We start from the raw sequence: 19,614 nt of genomic DNA, 5'->3' as shown, positions 1-19,614 counted from the left end.
GTGCCTTGCAAAACAAAACAGACCATCAGTCTCTCTCGTGTCCTTTGTTACCCAATGCAGTGAAAAGTGGATTGCTGTAACAGAACACCCCACCTTCTCCATAAAAGAACCTATGGCACCTAACATCATTTTAAAAAGACAGCTAAAAACAATAAATTGTTCACATATTAAAACAGAATTAAATAAACATTGTATAAAAATGTTAAATAAAAGCATAATTAAAACAGATTATAATGCATACAGTATAAAAACCACTGTGATTTCATGATTTCACTTCAAAACTACATGTCAATATATGTTTGTACCACCAATGGATGCTGACTGACAAACCTGGCAACAGTTATGATGTTGTGCATCTTATGCTTTAGGACTTCAGTTATGAACCAACAGGGTTCAAATATATAATCATAGAACTGCAGGGCTGTAAGGACCCGAGTCCAGCCCCTCCCAAGGAGTCCAAAGGCATCCTTCAGTCTTGAGACACTATGGTAACATGCTCTGAATCGAGGAGTGTCTTCTCCAGAGCATGAAGCCTGGGTAAAGTAATATGGAGGATAGGCTGTTACCCAAGCAGCAGATCCCCCCTCTCCACATTGCTGAAACGGTCCAATGGAAAGGCAAGAGCCAATACAACTGGTTCCAGCAATGTCGCAGTTGGCAGAACGACACGAGCTGCCTTCGGGACTCCAGCTCCGGATTTTGCCTCTAGGTTAACTCCTAAAGCCTTTTCCATGAGTGGATATAGCCACAAGGCAGTGGAGGTTTGGAATTGGAGTTTTCCTTCTCCTAAATGGGCTGCCTTCCAAGGCTGATGAGCCCCACCTACTCTGCACATTCCAGCAAAGATCAGCGATTGCCTTTAGGGGAGTCTGCTTATGCCACTTCTGGCCTCAATAAATGCAATCCCAATGAACAAGGCAAAGCTTCTCAAAATACCTTAACTTGAAAGCTATGGGTAGGCCCTAACGAAATGAATTCAGCTTGCAGGGAGGCGCACAAGTCTAGCCCTTGCCCTCTTTCATTTATTTAAATAGGATGGGCATCATAAAAGTTACCATGAGACCATTCTCACTGTTTGCAGTAGAACTCACTCCCATATAAATCTGCTTTCAAGCTGCAGTCGGAACCTTCCCTCCTGGGTGATGTTTCAAATTCAAGAACAAATGCATGCTGTGTCTCAAGGAGACACAGCAGGGAATCAAACTCCCAACCTCTGACTCCATAGCCAGAGACCGAAACCATCGAGCTATATGGTGAAGCTCTGAGAATGAGGACCACTGGTTGCTCAGTGGTGAATATTTATCACGATGACATACACACAGCTGGTTGTGATCTAGCAACCAGTGCTGAAGAGTTTATTTATCACACACCTGCCCCAAATTAAAAATCAAAGAAGTCCAAGAGCACAAAGAGACAACCTCCTTTCTTCTTTTGTGCGGACTGGGTGTGTCACACATCCAAAAATTTGCCTTGAGACCTTACTTTTCACTAATGTGCTTCTTAACAAAGCAAAACAAACAAAACGTAATGCTGATTTTGCACAAACAGAAAGCGGCTTTAGGCCAGCTCAGGCTACTTGCCCAACTACTCTCCTATTGTCTATTTTTACCGGCAGCAGCTCTCCAAGCACAGGGATTTTTAACATCACTTTCTGTTTGATCCTTTAGAGATAACAAGGGATTGAACCCGAGATTTCTGCATGCAAAAGAATGTTCCCAGGGGACAAACATTCAGAAAAGATAGAACTGCTTTGGCTATGTGAAATTGTATTTGAAAAATCGATTCCATGCAGAATTGAGGCCAGGATTTCTGTTTTTAAAGAAAAGGGGGAAATGAATTCTTTTTTTTTTTAAAGCAAGTCACTGTCATCCCTATTTAAGGAATGAAAGCCTTAAAATTCCTCAGATGATTTATATGGCAAGGAACCTGATTCTGAAACAAAACAAAGGTTTATAACTGGGCTCATTTTCTCAAGGTTATTTTGCACCTTAAGAGCAAGGCATGCTGAGACGTATCAAGCTCTTTGGTCACTGTGGGCAGAGAAAGATGAAGAGAGACCTATGGAAAGCCTACTTTAATTGAGCAGATGAATTGAAGGGATTAGAGTACTGTTATGTGTTGAACGTGGGGATCCCTTTGAAGCATACTCAGAAACTCTCATTGATACAGAATGTGACTAGAAGTAGCTGCCAGAAACAGATACTGCCAGCCTTGAAACCGTTCCATCAATTAGTTTATTCCTGGAGAGATTTCAAAGATTTGAAATCCTATACAGTGTGAGAATAGTGCACCTGAGCCCCCTTCTGTGGTTTTTAAAAAAAATCTGAGATCTGCAACAGAGAGTGGCCTGGCTAAGCTGTTTTTCAAAACGGTTTTGCTCCACCTCTCAGTTAAAAGCCTCAAACTTGACACAAGTCATACTCACACTGCAAAGTTGCAGCAGTTTGATTTAATTTAATTTAATTGCCGTGCTTCCATCCTAAAGAATCCTAGGACTTTTACTTTAGTGAGGTACCAAAAAGATCCCATTGGAGGGAGACATGACAGTTTGTGTGGTATCAAACTGTTATGGCTGGGTAGTGTAGAAACACTGAAAGTTAACCTTGTAGTATGGATTTTTTTAAAAAAAAGTTTAAAAAGCATCAATCTTGATCTGGATACAGTGATAATGTTTATATATTTCTTGACATGGCTCACCCTCCACATCAGTAAATGACTTTCAAGGTTATACTTTTCAACTATAAAGGAATAGTCTTGTGTCCAGTGTTTATAGTGATGATAGCAACATCCCAATAGAATTAACGATCCTATACTGATAATCTGAATATATTTATATACACACAGAGACACTCACACAAAATCAGAGAAGTGAGCATATTCCTAATGCAGTATATTCAAGTAGATCACTAGTATATGTTTTAGTTACTATCTATGAAAACTATCAATTATCTAATATTAACACAGGAATAAGACTACCAAACTGTGAATAATTTTAACCAGCAGTTACTGAATATGAGTCGACTTGGTCATATAAAAACAGTTACAGAATAAGATTCAAAAGAGAGACAGTGAGATAAAGTGTATAAACAACTTCGAAAGCTTGTCATAGGGACTAGGTATTAGCCAGGGTTCCTAGCTCTTTACCAAGTGTAAGACTCTGCACTGATTCTCAGTTTACCATTTATGAAACTAATGCCCTTGTTACCCATAGACTTGTCTCTGCACCTGTTATTCACAGCTATGGAACTACGTATAGATATGGGAGCTATATTTAGTACAGTGGTGCCTCACTTAACGATTGCCTCGCTTAACGAGGAAATCACTGTATGATTAGGTTTTTGCGATTGCTTTTGGGGTTTTTTCATTTAACGATGATTCGTTGCCTGCTTTGGGAACCGATGTTCGCTTTACGATGATCAGCAAACAGCTGATCGTCAGGTTTCAAAATGGCCGCCAGTTGAAGAAAATGGCCCCCCGCTGTTTTCTAGGATGGATTCCTCACTTTACAGGCACCGAAAATGGCTGCCATATGGAGGATCTTCGCTGGACGAGCAGGTATTCAGCCCATTGGAACACATTGAACGGTTTTCGCTCTACAGCGATTTCGCTGGAACAAATTAACATCGTCAAGCGAGGCACCACTGTAGTTTCATTCTAATGTCTGAGGAAGTGGATTTGATATCTGAAAACTCAGATTAAAATATACAGTCTTTAAGGTACCACAACATTTTTGTCTTTTATATATTATTTTGTCTAATATTTTTGCATAGACTAACCTGACTGCTTCTTTGAAAACTAGTCCTGGAAACAGGCTGGACAGGGACAGTTCCATCATACTCCCACCCTAGCCTACAGGATATGCTTTCTTTATATCCTTTTGAAATATCTTTCCCTTCCCCCCCCCCCCGTGGGATTCTATGCATGGTTGGTTGAAAGAAAGCCACCCGTGCAGGAGGGTGGTGTGCTTGCTGAAAACAGGTACTTCTGACACCTTTGACCGCACAGTCTGTGCATGTGCCATGGCACAGCGAGGCTGGAGAAATCTGAGACTTTTAGTTCTAAAAAATTTATTACTTTCAGTCTTTGCTTCTATATGTCCCAAGTAAACTATTTCTTGTCTCAGCAGGCCCACATGCTCGACTGCATCCTGAGTCACAACAGAGGCAACCTTTTGAAGTACACAGAGGATGGTTTGGGGAGGTCCAAAACATATGGCAAGGTCCACAACTCCACGCCCACATCCATTTCTGTACACACTGGGTGTTATCTGCTTAGGGTTGCCAAATCTCTTGACAGCTTCTTGCACTCCAGTGAACTGCCAGATTGGCTGTGAGGCTGTGTTATGAAGCACATGCTATTGTCGTGAAGGTTTGGGCATATGGTTTGGCTTGAGCTTAGTTTTGGGTGAACACCTCTGTTTCATATTCATTCAGAGATATACTGGCTATTAACCATGTGGTTCCCAGGTGCTAGACCGTGCCCTGAAGGCAAATTAGGCATGGGGGTTGGTTGCAAGGGCATGCTGGCTCATAGAGGACACTCCTCTGGATGCTTGGGGATGTTTAAGGCTTATTGTGGGATGCACTAAATTAAAGAGGATCTACTCTCAGTTAAGTGTACAGAGGACTATAGCACTGGTTGCCTTGGTCTGCTGGTCTTGCTCTTTTTTTCTTGCTCTAAGTATTACGATACTATTTTGTCACTGGTAAACTGCTGCATTTATTCTTTCTTCTAATCTGCTTTGATTATGGGTTCCAAATTAAAAAGCAGCCTAAAAATATCCAAGTGAATATATTATGTTAAATAAAGGACCATAGAATGATGAGAAGGAAGCAAAGAGAAAACAACTCCCACATACTGATCAATTCCACAAGGCATTAATTAATTAATGGACAGCTTCTCTCCTCACCCAGTCACAGTAACTTCATGAATGCAGAGCCATTTAAGATCATTAAGATAATTATTTTCTCTTTTTGATTGCCAGTCAGGAAATTACCAGAATAACCTTTCATCTTCCCCTTGACAGATGACAGAGCAGTTGTGGATGGGATTTCCACTTTTACTCCTCCCCCCCAAAAAAGTCTCAGACCCTGATGGACTCCCCACAGGCCAAAGGCTCTGCATCCTTAGATTGCAGCCTAGCTGCTCAGTCCTGGGTTTCTTTAATCAGAAATATGTCCCTTTACGTTCTGTGGGGCTTTCTTCCAGGTACTGTAAATTGGTAGGGGATTGGAGCCTCCAGAAATGAAAGCAGTGAACTCTGCCAATCCTCCATTTATGTCAATGCTGGGAAAAGCTTCACTTTGCACAAGAAGGAGGGAAAAACCCCTGAATTAGCTGTGTATGGGTCATTATGCAGACAAAATGGTGCCATTCATGCACATGTGGGATGTGTATGCATATCAACAGCAGGCTTTGGGGAATCCTATGCTTCACAGTACAGTAGTTAGAGAAAATGATAGGGAAAAGAAAAAAGAAACCACCAAGGAGGGAAACCCCCTCCTGAAACAGCACAATGGGACCCAAGCATGCTTACCAGTATGGTTACAGGATGCTGGGTTTCGGATGGGGGAGGGGTATGGAATGGAGTCTCTTGGGACAAAATGTGGCTGGCTGGAATTCCGGAGAGGAACAGCTTCTCTTCCCCCCCTCCCCGGGCAAAAATAATTCTGGTGCAAGGCACACTAATTTTTATAAAATGTTGGCCCTCTGTCATGAGCACACATTGTCACTGGTGTGCAGATGGTAAAAGTAAAGCAAAGTGTGCTGCTTATATACCGCCCCATAGCGCTTCAAGCACTCTCTGGGCGGTTTACAAATTAATTATGCAGGCTATACATTCCCCTCCCCGGCCCCAGCAAGCTGGGTACTCATTTTACCGACCTCAGAAGGATAGAAGGCTGAGTCAACCTTGAGCCGCTACCTGGGATTGAACCCCAGGTAGTGAGCCGTTTTGGCTGCAGTACAGCGGTTTAACCACTGCGCCACGAGGCTCATTGGCACACAGGTTTTAGTGACGGTTCAAGCAACCTATGCCTAATCACTTATGCAAAAGGATCTCTTGTGAAGCCTTTTCTTGTCGCAGACAGAAAACTCAGATGATCCCAGCTTATCTAGATGGTCCTACCTCCACTGCTTTTGATTCAGATGAAAGGGATGTCCTCAGAGCACAGGGTGGTTCATCAGCATAAGGCAAGCTTGTTCTGTGTCTTCTCAGCTTGGGCTGTGTGGGGAAGATGCCAGCTCTCAAATCTTTGGGCCTCCAGATATTCTGACTCATAGGTCCCATAATACCTAACTACTGGTCATGAATGAGGGGGCTTCTGGGAGATGAAGTTCAACATGATCTGTAAAGCCAAGGTTCCTTATGTCTGTTTGAGAACCAGAGTTTTGAGAAAGCTGACTACCACTTGTAGTACCTTCTATTATCTATAGTCTGGTTCTTAACCTTTGTTACTCAGATGTTTTTGGACTGGAACTCCCAGAAGCCTTCACCATCAGCTCTGCTGGCTGGGGTTTCTGGGAGTTGCAGTTCAAAAACACCTGAGTAACAAAGGTTAAGAACCAGTGACTGTCTGGAGAATTCTGGGAGCTGAAGTCCAAAGAAGTAAGTATTTCAAATTCTGCTGAGAACCTCTTGAGCAGTTTGTCACTCATAGGTCAGACATGGGTCATGTGTTATGCCCTCCCTTTTTTTAATCAGGGAAAATGAAAATAGTCCATTAAACAAATATCTCACTTCTACGTACTGTATATTTATTGGAGGAACCTCTTCACTGGAAGTGAGAATTTAGCATCAGTTCTTGTGCAGAACAACTGAACTGAACATGACTGTCAACGCAGCAGCCTCAGGCATGAATACTGAAAACTGAGATCCACAGGATTTCAGGAGGCTTGTTTCTGAGTTAACATACTCAGGAACAGGCTCATGTCAACATTGTTTGCAAAACCTGACAAACAAAATGAACTGACATCCACAAAAGTTTTCGAGCCAACAAGCTTCCATATAAGTCTCTCCCTCTCCTCCCTTTTAAAAAAATGACGTGGTTGCAATGCTATACCTGCAGGTCTCGGGAATCTTAGAAGGTGGAGGAAGGAACCATTGTATAACTGTTAATTTTAATCCTAGATGACCACATAATGAAGATACTTGAGATGTTTCAGAATTCAGTAAGGCAAACGGAAAGACACGAATGAAATCCAACTCGCATGTTTCTTTAATTAAAGAGAAAACGTGCAGGGCATGAGAGGAAGCTGATTTAAAAAAAAAAACAATTTGAAAAATATCAAGAACCACACATTCCTTTTTTTGGTGAAAAAGGGAACTGGGGTGGGGGAAACACGTGAAAGATTAATTTTTGCAAGACCAGTAGTCTGACATGCACCAACAAGAACCACAGATGTCCAGAAGTCTGGAAAACATGCAAGATGTCGCTTGCTCTTCCACAGGAGAGCAGCTGTTGTTTGCAAAACCACCGATTTGGTGAAACCTTTAGTCACATCAGAGGAACTTCTCCATAGGAAACAGCTCAAAAAGGAAGAGGCTGCAGGGCTTGGTCGGTGTTTTTCTGTGCCAGCTGTGCAACGACCCCTCCCCTGCCTTTGTACTTATGTGTTGTAACTGATACCCAAGCCATCTATTCTGCAGGAGCTGTGCCGACTTCAAATGAGTGTCTCGTGCCACTGTCAGTCCTGCATCACCATAGCTTTCCGAGATCTCCTACATCTTCTTCACCCCATTCATCCTTGTCATAGCCCAGGGCACACAAGGCAGCTGAGGGCAACCCACCTACTCTACAGCAAGCCATGTAAAGGTGCCAATACCTGTAGGTTGACTTGCGGAGGGTTAGGGAGCCTATTTCATTTCCCTTTCTCAGAGCAGGCTTCACTCCAGCCTTCACAGAGCTATGCCAGAAAATTTCATTTACACACCAGTTGAGAGTACATGTAACTTCCTTGCAGTTACACTTGTGTACACAGAGGATGGCAAACTTCCTTCTTTGGACTACAGCTCCCAGAATGGGGGATTCTGGGAGTTGTAATCCAAAGAGGGAACTTTGCCAGCCTCTTTATCTAAATATTCTTCTTCTCACTAAAAGCAAGAGTGGTGGTGATTTCCCCAAGCAAATGAAAAAAAAGGAGAGCAGTAAAGGCTCATCCTTTCCTCCCTGCCTTGGTTTTTAGGGATGCTGGATCCCTAATAAAGCCGCACCCAGACCGCACATTGAGGCTTTATTCGCCAGGCGGTGTCCAAAAAAATTGCATCCTGATAATAAACAAATAAATAAAAATTAGGAAAAAGCCCCCGTCGTTCCCTCGCTCCTGACACGCCGCTGGCTCTGGTGGTCGGTCACCGAAGTCGCTCCCCGGCGTCCGTTCCTCGGTGGCCAGCGGGAGCCCTTCGAGGTTTGGCGAACCCGCTTCGCTCGTAGAGTTCAAGAAGGGAAAAAGCGAGCGGGGGGGGGGGAGCGAGCCTGGTACCCGGCGGGTTGCGCGTAGGGGGACAGGGCGGTCGCCGGGGCGTCGGGAAAGGGGCTCCAGGCTTAGGAAGCGGTGGGCTTCTGGGGGTTGCATGCAACCATCCACCCCTGGTTAAATTACAACAAATATATATATGTATATATCTCAACGGTAAAGGGTGGGGGAGGGATCTCCTTTGCAATTGGGGAAGGAACCGAGGAGAAGGAGGAAGGGCCCAACGTCAGTGTCAACCCCCAACCCACCCCGCCCCCACCCACCCCGATTCCCGTGGCTGGGCGCCGTCTCCTTCCCTTGCTCGCTCGCTCGCTCGCTCGCTCGCTCGCTCCCTCCCAGCCGCCGCCGCCACCTCCTCACGCCTCCTGCGAGGCTGCCGCGGCTCTACATAAACAGAGCCCCAGCGCCTGGCAGCCGCGAGACCGGAACGCGGGCGCATCCCTTGAGCCTCGAGCAAGAGGATCGGGCGCAGGCGGGGAGGAAAGAGGCCGACCAGCGGGAGGCGAGGCGCGCCCCGGGAAGCAGAGAAGCCATAGGCGCCCGGAGGGGAAGGGTCCGAAGCAGGCGGGCGTCGGCGAGAGGGGCCGGCTCGGGCTGCCGAGGAGACAGGAGGCGCCGAGCCCCCCCACCCCCCAGCACACTCGGGACTCGTCCCCGCGGGGCGGAGAACTCGAGGGCGCGACCGCAGACGGCGGGCTCGGATCGGGCACCGGCATGGCCCTCGCCGATAGCGCTCGGGGGCTCCCCAACGGCGGCGGCGGGAACGCTTCGCGGAGCGGGGTGCGAGCGCCGCCGGAGCCGGGGGCGTCGGGGCCCGGCGGGGGCGAGGGTTTCCCCGAGATCGTGGAGCTGAACGTGGGCGGCCAGGTGTACGTGACCCGGCGGGGGACGGTGCTCTCCGTGCCGGGCTCGCTGCTGTGGCGCATGTTCTCGCAGCAGGAGGCGTCCGAGCTGCCCCGCGACTCCAAGGGCCGCTTCTTCTTGGACCGCGACGGCTTCCTGTTCCGCTACGTGCTGGATTACCTGCGCGACCAGGAGCTGGTGCTGCCCGAGCGCTTCCCGGAGCGGAGCCGCCTGCAGAAGGAAGCCGAGTACTTCCAGCTGCCGGACCTGGTGCGCCGCCTGGCGGCCGCCCCTCCCGCCCCCACGGCGCGCTTCGCGGGCCTCTTGCGCGACCCCTCGGTGTGCGCCGACGAGCCGCCCGTGGGCCTGAGCTACCTGGAAGCGGAGCTGCCCGAGGCCGGCGGCGGCAGCGGCGGCGGTCCGGGCCTCTCGGCCTCGCCCACGTCCAGCCGCAGCCCGTCGGGGGGACCCCTGCTGGCGCCGTCGCTCTCGCTGGACGCGGGCGGGCCGGGGGCCGGGCGGCGCTCCGGGTACATCACCATTGGCTACCGCGGCTCCTACACCATCGGGCGGGACGCGCAGGCCGACGCCAAGTTCCGCCGGGTGGCGCGCATCACGGTGTGCGGCAAGACGGCGCTGGCCAAGGAGGTCTTCGGCGAGACGCTCAACGAGAGCCGCGACCCGGACCGGCCGCCGGAGCGCTACACGGCCCGCTACTACCTCAAGTTCAACTTCCTCGAGCAGGCCTTCGACCGGCTCAGCGAGGCGGGCTTCCGCATGGCCGCCTGCTCCTCCACCGGCACCTGCGCCTTCGCCCCCGAGCAGGGCGGGCCGGCCGACGACAAGATCTGGACCAGCTACACCGAGTACGTCTTTTGCCGGGAGTGAGGAGGGCGCCCCAGAGGCCGGCCCGCGCGGCGCCCCCTCAACCGAGGACGGACACGGTCAAGGCGGCGGGGGTGGTGGTGATGGTGGTTGGTTTCCTCCAGGCGTGCCACGACCCTCGCTTGCAGGGGAGCTGCTTGCCCAATAAGGGCAGGCCGGGCGGCAGGGTAGACGGAGCTGCACCTCTCGGACTTCTGCCTACTTCCACTGCAGCAAGAGAGTCTTGGCCAGCAGGGGGGAAAGGGCAACCACAGGGCTTCCCCCCCCCAACACATCTAAGAGCTGCAGAAAAGGGAAACCTGCACGGGGTGCGCTTTTCCCTCTTTGCAACTCTTAGAGGAACAGAGGTACCTCCTCCCCCGCAGGTAATATTACTCCAGCATTCGCAAACAGGGAGTGCCTCCCCTTATCCTGATTCCTCCTAAACATTTCTACTTGCCCTGGGGTTGTCTTTCAGGACCTCTCTCTGGTCCCTCATTTGGTTTTCCCCTTGTACCTCCCAAAATGCCTTCTATACACAGCTCTTAATTTTACTTTAATTTTATCTAAAATTATTTTTCATTTTACAGCTACTTTATTCCGCTCTAAGGACATAATGCAGCTTCCCCCCCCCTTTTGTTTTGTTTTGTTGTAAGTATCATCTAGAGTGGCTCAGTGTGCATAGATCTTCCAGAGCAGTGGTTCTTATCCTTTGTTACTCGGATGCTTTTCAACTGCAACTCCCAGAAACTCCAGTCAGCACAGCTGGTGGTGAAGGCTTCTGGGAGTTGCAGTCCAAAACTCCTGAGTAACCCAAGGTTAAGAACCAGTGTTCTAGAGGGTCTCCTTTGCTTATTCCTGTGTGGGCTGCTCCCTAAAGGGCTGCAGGCCTCATCTTTGGCCTAGTTAACCTGCCCCTCAGATACGAGCTGTTCTAGAATTGCCCACCAGATAGATGCTCTTCTAACTTGCAAGTTTCATGAGCTGGTTTCCTCCCCCCCCCCCAGTTCCTTGGATTGCCCTGGTGAATGAATTCCATGTCTTGCAAGTGGTCTCTTTGATGGTATAAAATGGGTGGGCACTTCTGGTCCAGCTGATGCTTGTGAATTTCCGTTCCCGTAATCCCTCACCATGGACTGCATTGGCAAGGGCTGGTGAGAATTGTTGGGGTGGAATATGTAGAAAGCAACAGTGCCCTGCCCTCTTTTAATGCAAGGGTGAGAAACAGCCCGAATGCTGGAATCAAACTTCCGTTGTCCCCAGCCATGGATGATGGGATTGGTAGTCTGCCAGTACGTGGAGGTCCAGAGGTATCCCAAGGTGTAATGAATCCTTCCTTCCTTGACAAGATAACTGTGATCCTGCTTGCACCAGGCCCCTGCTTCCCAGCCTTTTGTTTCCTTCTGTGTAACAGTGAGGGGGCTGCTGTTTGAGTGGTTCCATTTCTTCTTTCCCAGTTTCCACGAAGCACTGCCTTCCTTGGAGAACAGCTTCTTGCTGTTTACAGCCATGTTGGTGAGGATATTTCCTAGTGATGCTCAGTCTTGTGCACTCTAATGTGGGTGAGATTGGTGGAATGGAACGGGGCTTTTTGTGGTAAGATCATTTTGTCCCTGCTCCTCATCCCACCTCTTTCCCCCCTTTTGAGAGAAACATTTGGAAATGTATTCAGGGGCCTCCTGCGTCATTACATTTCTCTACCTGCTCTGCCATTTCCCAAGCTTCCCTCTTCAAATCTCTTGAACTTACGAACTTAAGCAAAGCTGGTGTCAAAGGACAGCCATCAAAACAAGTATTATTGGTTTTGTAAACCACTTGAAGGGTTGGAGACTTCTCACAGAAACTGGTCTTTTCAAAGATACAAAGCAACTGTGCTTTGAAAATGGAAAGTATTTTCATGCCGTAGTTCTCAGAAGAGTTTGGTAGCAAAGAAAAAAAAGGTTAATAAAACTTCCCATATTAGTGATACTTTTGTGTGTGTGTATAGGGGGAAAATCTGTTGCTAGATTTTTTTAAAAAAATATATCAAAAGTGATCTGCTGGACTGGCTGAGGTGTTGAGGTGGGGCACTTATTCACATATTATTTGCATGAATAGGATATCTGGTGAGAGGAATCGTGTGGCTGCACCTTTAGCTCATTCCCCCAAGCGATGTTGTTCTTTTCCGGTTGACAGTTCCATAGTAGAGAGCTTCCTAAATTTATAGGAAGCTTCCTGCATGATTTGGAACAGGGCTGGGTGGACAACCGAGATCTTCCTGACATTTTTTTTTGACTGGAATTCCCATTATTCCTTCCCACAGGCAATTTTACTTAGGACTAGTGGGAATTGTAGACCAAAAAACAAAACAAAAAGCAAAAACAAACAAACAAAATCAAACGCCAACCATCTGGAGACCTTGGCCGTGCAAGGTTCTAAATTGTACAGGAGCTTTCACAAGAGGGGCAGGCCTCTCTTGAGATGATATTGGTGAGGCAGTTAAACTTACACCTCTGCTTTTCCTCTTTACACCAAAGATGCCATATTCACACAAGTAAGGCATGAACAGGGTGCACAAGTGCTTAAGGTACTGAGTGAGACTGTGGATTAGTAGTTCCCACTGGTGGTTGTTTACAGCGGTCTCATGTGCCCTGGTCTGAATTCTTATGATTAAGCATTCTTGTTTTAAGAGTCTGCTGTTGGTTTTCCTCTCCCCCTTGAGCAAAAATAAAAAATAAAAAAAAATGGTGGTAATAAATTTGCTAGCTAGGCTGTGCTGTTAAATAAGAAGTCTGGATGTTCTCAGTAGAGTTTTGGCTTTCTCTGTAAATGCCCAGGAGTACATTTAGTTCTGTTATAGCATGGCCCGTTCATCTTTACCCCTGAGGTGATGGTTAGTCCTTTTGAGACAATATCTCTGCACTGGAGATTACACCATCAGAATTCTGTACTAAAGTCAACATGTACATAGAAATTGCCTGACAGCTTCTCCATAGATGTATGAGCACAAAGTAGAAGCATAAGTGTTTTGAGCACATTAACAAAGAAGCACAAATTATATATACTACTATTTGGCTGGATGAAGGTGCTGATTTTTTCTTCTTTGTTAATGCATTTCTTGACTGCAAAATATTGTCTGCTGCTGGTTTCCAAGGCTTACATGATCCAGTAGTGCTTCAAATTATATACATTGAAACACAACAGTTTCAGTACTGAAAATTAATTTCAAACTATGTCTTGTTTCTTGGGTTCAGAGCTATACGCACTTAGCATCTATCCAGTATTAATTCAAAGTATGGAGTTCTGCTATTTGAATGCAAGAGATAATCTTGAATGCCAGTGTTTGCCTCTTCGTGGGTAGGAGTTTGTCATGCCATGGATTAGGCACTACTCATGTGAGGAGAAAGCAATCCTTGCAAAGTCAAAGATTCATGCACTCCCCCCCTTCCTCTTATTCCCTTTTGATTGGGGGGGGGGGAAGAGGAATTGTCCAGGATTCTATTTCACTTTGCCTAATTTGTGTCTTGTTGTCATGCAAACCAGCAACTGTACTTTAAAGTAACTCCTTGCCATGAAATAGCTGAGCAAGCCAGTTATTAACTTGGTTTTGTTTAGGTGTTTTATTTCACAAGCTGGTGTTGATCTTCAAGCATATAGGTGGGTTCAGTGTAAAAGCAAGTCATACGGTGGGCAAAGTGAAATTGAATATAGTCTATTACTTTTTCCAGCTGTGTAGGAAGCAGAAAGGAGCTGGATGAGCACACATTCTCCCTGCTTTGTGGGGCTACGATGTCCTCATACATGTAATGTTGAACTGTGGTTTCACATCACATGTGAAATGCAACCAAAGAGTGAGACTTTTCTCTTTCAGTAAAATTTGTGGCCGCAGCTGAAACCATTCATCTCACATTCTTCTAAAGCTATTATAAGGAATTCATCCACAGGCTTGAACATCCCATGTTCATAGAAGAGCATTTACTATTTTTCCTCGGTGGGAAGTCATGTTGAAATGACGTATTTTTTTTCAAAAGGAGCATGAGAGAGAGAGAAAGCGAGAGAGAGAGAGAGAGAGAGAGAGAAAGCATGTGAGTGTGTGCTTTTACATAAGGGCAAGCAATAAGTGAGCAGTGGAAAGCTGATGGGTCAGAAGAGAGAAACTGGTTGTCCTATGCCTTACTCTGTAATAATTCCATTGTGCATACTTTAGCTGTGCTGCAGGTGGAGAGTCTATGAATTGCAATTAAATATTTAAAATGTCATTCCTGGAGAGTCAGTCTTTTCTAGTTTGTGTTGAGTAATTCTCTCTCAAATATGTTTTCTAAAATTTTGTAAAAGATCCAGTTTTCAGTAAGTGCTTAAATTAGTTCTAACTTGTTTTATTTTTCCTCTTTGTTTTTTTTTTAAACTTGTACTGTAGCTTACTAAGCCTATCATAAGAGTTACGAATAGGGATGGGTTTAAATTGAATTTGTGACTTAGCATGTACATAAAATGTATAAACATTTTACACGGATCATTTAGTTTTTTATTCATTTATTAGTGCTATACAGATTTTCATATGCTGTATCTGAACAAGCAGAGTTCTTTCATATTATGCTGTGTTCTTGTACTTATTTATATGGAAAATTTTGAGTACGAATATCAGCAAAACTATAGAATTATGTTTGTCTACACTTCTTTGCTTGAATGTGAATGAATAGCTAAATTTCCTGATGGCTAAAGTGCCGCCCTCAAATTGAGACTCATGTATTTTGATTAGTGAATGTTTATTTGTTAGCAGACGTACTTTAAAACTCCTATTATTTTTTAAATAAGAATAAGTATAATAAAACAAAGTGAACTAATAATTTTTGTTGTGTTTTGTGTTACTAAAATTATATTGGTGGACAGTTGTTTTGTTTTTCATTAGCAGGTGAATTGCTGAGAATACATCCGCCTTGAATTTTAGCAAAACAACTCCCTCCCTTCTCCCACTTGGATGATTTGTGAAGTGACACATCTGAATGATCACTTAGGGCCTCAAACATATGCAGGCTTGAATATAGATCTATTGTTCATGAAAAGTATCTGTGATTCACCCATCAACCAAAAAAGGCACCTAAAATGACTGAACAAAAAACAACAGTTAGACAGTCTTTGCCCTCAGGCCAACAGTTCAGAGACACAAGACAGAAGGAAATGGATTGGCAGGAATGAGGAAAAATGGTTGATTTGGGCTGTGTCCGGGTACAACATTCACTCCTGTAAAAGCCATTAATTTATTGCTGATCGTTTCAGTATTTTTCTCACACTCCAAAAAATGGAAGTCTTCATCAGTTTATTCAGTGCTCTTTTCTTTGCTTTTCTGTCCTATGAAGTTAGTTTATTTTGATCTAGGATCTAACAGGATTGGGGCCGGCTGAGAGTTTAGCATCATATTCCACTATGGAGGATTCGCTTCTGTGTCAGAGACTCCAGATTGAGATAGTTTTGGCATTTTATCATAAAGAAATAGCAAAGCTTCAGCAGGGAAATGGACTTCTAGCCAGGGTTTCAAAGAACTGATGGGTACAAAGTGGCTTCTAGAGATGTGGATCTTCAAAATTCAACATTGATACAATTCCCAGGAAGCTCCATGACCAGCTTGCAGAAACTGGGAACAATGATAGTTTTCCTTGGGGATACCAGGGATGAGATCAACTGGAGCTTGTGTAATGCACATAATGTTTTCCTGACAAAGAAGCAGAAGGGCAGACCTGAAAGCATTTGTTAGTGAAAAGGATTCATTTTCAGATAAACATGCCCAGGATTGGAATGTTGTACTAAAGGTTATTACGTCCAGAATTTGCTAAACATTTGTTTGGATCCAAAATTAGTCATACTTAGTGAGCCCATTAAAACCAATAGGGAGTACATCACTTATGACTGTCATCTCATCAACTGCAGTGTATGTTTTCTAATCAGAATCCAATCCACTGTTTCTACATTGTTAGCATTGGGCAGTGATTCATTGAGATGATCTAGATTCAGCTTAGGTTTTAGCAGAGATGAGAAAAAATATTTTTAGACACCACAGCTCCCAGAATATTTCATCCACTGTGATTGGGGTAATCTGGCATAGTCCAAAAAAGTAACTTTTCCCACATCCAGCTTTTAAATCAGATTATATTGCAATTAGTAAACATGCCTAGTTTTAGAAAACAGAAATCAAGTGAAAACAGGCATGCTGTCTTTTTACTGTTGTCATTCTGCTTGATAGAAAATATAATCCCCTTTAAAAAGAATTTTTTAAAAAAGAATTATTTGCAGAAATTCTCATGGATACAGTTCAGTTTTCTTATCCTTACATTTCCTATCAGGTGGCTGAGGAGTGTTGTTTGTGTCTTGTTTTCCAGTGTCCATTTGTGAAGCACCTGTCCGTCCCCAGTTCCCCACACTTCCCTGGGGAAAAAACATACATCTTGAGATAAATTCTCCTGTGGGACTTTTCAGACCTTGGGCAGCAAAGGAGGCTGCAGAAAGATGGACACCCATAACAGAAAGGAAAACCAAATGCCACCATGTTAGAGTAAACACAGACATATCTCCGAAAGAAATTGTAAAGGCTTTCATAATCAAGTAGAATTGGAGAATAAAAATTTTCAGAAATTGGAGGACAAACTAATTTCACCTTGTTCCTTGAACGTGAGATTATACTGCCCGCCCTCCCTCTTCACGTCTGCCAGAAGGCTTATAGGGAAGTGTGTGTACATTATATGCCTTCAAGTCACATCCACCTTATAGCAACCCTAACAGAGCTTTCAAGTTAAGTGGGATATTAAAGAGTTATCTTACCATTTCCAATCCTACCCCCTGCAAGTTTCCATGGCTGAATGAGAATCTGAACCCAGGTCTTCTGAGTCCTTGTCTCAAGAGAAATTTAGGCAAGCACCTGGCAGATATCTTTTGATTTGTGTTCCTACGCTGAGCAGGGGGTTGGACTTAATGGCCGTAGAGGCTCCTGAGAACTTCATGATTCAAGAAAGAGAGAGTTGTGGAAGAATCAACTCAAGATGGATCTTTTCCTGTCGCAGTGTAACTGTGATGGAAGAATTTGCATCTGGTAGAAATGTCCTTTCTATCTTTGTAATTTATAATGGAACATTAACTATTTCAGCATCTGGTTATGGCAACTTAATCCTGTTCGATGTGGATCTGGATATAGCAGGGCTTGTGAAAACACATGGATGCTTTTCGGGAATATATGCCCCCCCACCAAATTATAGTCAGCCATGGGCCCATCTAGCTCAGCTTTGTCTACACTGATTTGCAACAGCTATCTAGAATTTAGTTTCCCAGCCCTAGATAAAACTGACAGAGACTGAACCTGGGACCTTTTGAATGGAAAAAGTGTGTCCTGGCACTGAGCTAGGATCCTCCTTCCTTACTGTCACACTTTGTCAAAATGGTTGCCTTTTTGAGGATTTTTGGAAATAGTGTTTATAAACAGAAGCAGACATTTCTGCTCGTTTACCGTAGAGGCAATACTCCATACCTTCACTCTGCATTGGCTTTGTCATAACATCATTAGCCACTACGCATGTGGCACACAGTGAAGGTGTGGAGCCAATGAAGTGGAGCTGAAGGAACAGCAGAGTGGGCAAACAAAGAGAAAAAGACTGCAATCTCCATGAACATGCAAGGAAAGGGAGACACAGATTAGAGGGGCTTGAAGAGGCATTTACTGACTTCGCAGTGTTATTTTTGTGCTGAATAAGAAAATTAGAATAAGATAATTTGGGAAACCCTAATCAAAACTAAGAGGGCATTCATTATAGCAACCTGTCAGCCGTAACTACAGGTTATGGCTGACAGGTTGCAGGATAGCAATAGTTTTTGTGTGACGCTGTCTGATGTTACAGTCCAGATCTTCTCTGCAAATGTTGACCCATTGGACCCAATTTCAAAAGGAGAAAATTGTGTACGTCAGTGGATTCAGGGTGTAGATGCTTCACATATGGGAGCTGTCCCTGGCTGAGGAAACACAGCAGAGTGCTTAAGGCTTTCTTTGTGCCTTTGTGGTTCTTCTGATACATAGAATATGCAGGCATGCATCCATCCAGACCCACAGGAGCACTGGAGGGTGTTCCAGCTACTGCATAACATGATGAGGTGCCTTCTTTTATCACAGAGGTGAAGAAAGTCAGCTCCCAAGGGAAAAAAAATGGGACATACATACCTCACAGAAAGGGAAAGAGTTGATGTATTCTGAGAAAAGCAGAGAGGAAGGGGGCATCTTCCCTTATACTCCTTTTCCAAGGCTACACAAAAGGCTAACATTATAATCTTTTCTATTGCTCAGCTATAAAACCTTTTTGTGGAAATTATGGCTTTCTTGCAAAACCAAGTTAACTACAGATATGGGAGAAGGATCAATAAGGGATAAAAGAGTTGGGCATTGAATACCAAGGACAAGAGCTGGAGAAAAGGTCTGGCAGATTAAGAGGAGGGAGGGAAACAAATTTACATGACAATGATGGTGATGTGGTTGTCTGTTATTGCTATTGTTGTTATGTTCTATTAAGTTGCCTCTGACTTACAGCGAAGCTATGAATGAATGATCTCCAAAATGTTGTGTCCTCAACAGCCCAGTTCTTGCAAAGTGTAGCTTCCTATAGAGTCAATCCTTCTTAATGTTCAACTACAGTCTTGCTTTGTCGCTTTCTTCTTTCTTCCCATTGACTGAAAAGAGGGGAACTTCCAAGGGACTTTCTTCTGCAAAAAAAATTCAAAAGCCACACTTAAGGCCTTTTCCTTTTGTCCTTCTCTTTTTCCCTTGGTTGAGCAACACAATGCTTTAAGGAGCACATCTGTTTGGCTCATAGGCATGGAGTATGCATCCTTGAGCATGACTAGGACATCTGTGGTTTCACTTATCTGTGGCTTGAAAAATATTAAAAATAATAAGAGAAAAAAGGTTTAATTACCAGAACTGGTCACTAGAAGGGGCCAGAGACTATGCTATGTATTTGATTCACTATTATCTGCAATTTTTGGCATCTGCAGGGTGGGAGCTTAAAACTGATTCCCTGTGGATACTGGGATCCCACTGTATTCAGTTCTTAAAAACAGAAACAAAAACAACTTTCTCTTTCTGAATATGGGATGTTCTTCTTCTGTGTCCATGACTCAGAATGCCAGGAAATTGCCTGATTACCAGCAGGAAAAAGAATGCCAAGCTTTACATAGCAAAGGGCAGCCTCAATGTTGGCAACATAAATAGCACCAGTCAAGATAGACTACAAGACACCTTCTTGTACTCACTACCAAGCAAGGGCAAATCCAAGAACCTGATTTTTTTTTTCATATGCTAAAAACTTATGATCCAAACACAAAGTAATTCTCAGGATTCTTTTTCAACAAGTGTGAATGGAACTGATTTTCCCCTTGAAGACTTGTTTCAGAAGCTTGGTCTAAAAAAACCCTGAGATAATG

General features: G+C 44.7%; 1 protein-coding gene and 1 long non-coding RNA gene across 4 annotated transcripts in view; both read left to right on the top strand.

The window, feature by feature from the left end:
* LOC140705814 (uncharacterized) overlaps nucleotides 1–4,780 on the top strand; it is a 36,651-nt gene extending 31,871 nt beyond the window's left edge. The window contains exon 3 of one of the 2 annotated variants that reach the window (XR_012085342.2): nucleotides 4,127–4,780. This is a non-coding gene — a long non-coding RNA (uncharacterized LOC140705814). Of the gene's footprint in view, nucleotides 1–4,123 lie in introns of both variants that reach the window. The other variant, XR_012085343.2, reaches the window with a different exon arrangement.
* A 3,773-nt stretch (nucleotides 4,781–8,553) lies between these two features.
* Nucleotides 8,554–19,614, top strand: part of KCTD12 (potassium channel tetramerization domain containing 12) — a 58,664-nt gene continuing 47,603 nt past the window's right edge. Inside the window, exon 1 of one of the 2 annotated variants that reach the window (XR_012085345.2) lies at nucleotides 8,554–10,184. Coding sequence is in view for 1 of the 2 variants with exons in the window: in XM_078390781.1 (XP_078246907.1) it covers nucleotides 9,190–10,206 (1,017 nt within the window). In the remaining variant the exon portion in view is untranslated. Of the gene's footprint in view, nucleotides 10,345–19,614 lie in introns of those variants that run through there. The other variant, XM_078390781.1, reaches the window with a different exon arrangement.

Source organism: Pogona vitticeps, chromosome 3 (assembly GCF_051106095.1).
Source record: "Pogona vitticeps strain Pit_001003342236 chromosome 3, PviZW2.1, whole genome shotgun sequence".
Lineage (NCBI taxonomy): Eukaryota > Metazoa > Chordata > Lepidosauria > Squamata > Agamidae > Pogona > Pogona vitticeps.
Note: the sequence above shows the minus strand (reverse complement) of the source record. Positions and strands in the feature narration are given on the sequence as shown.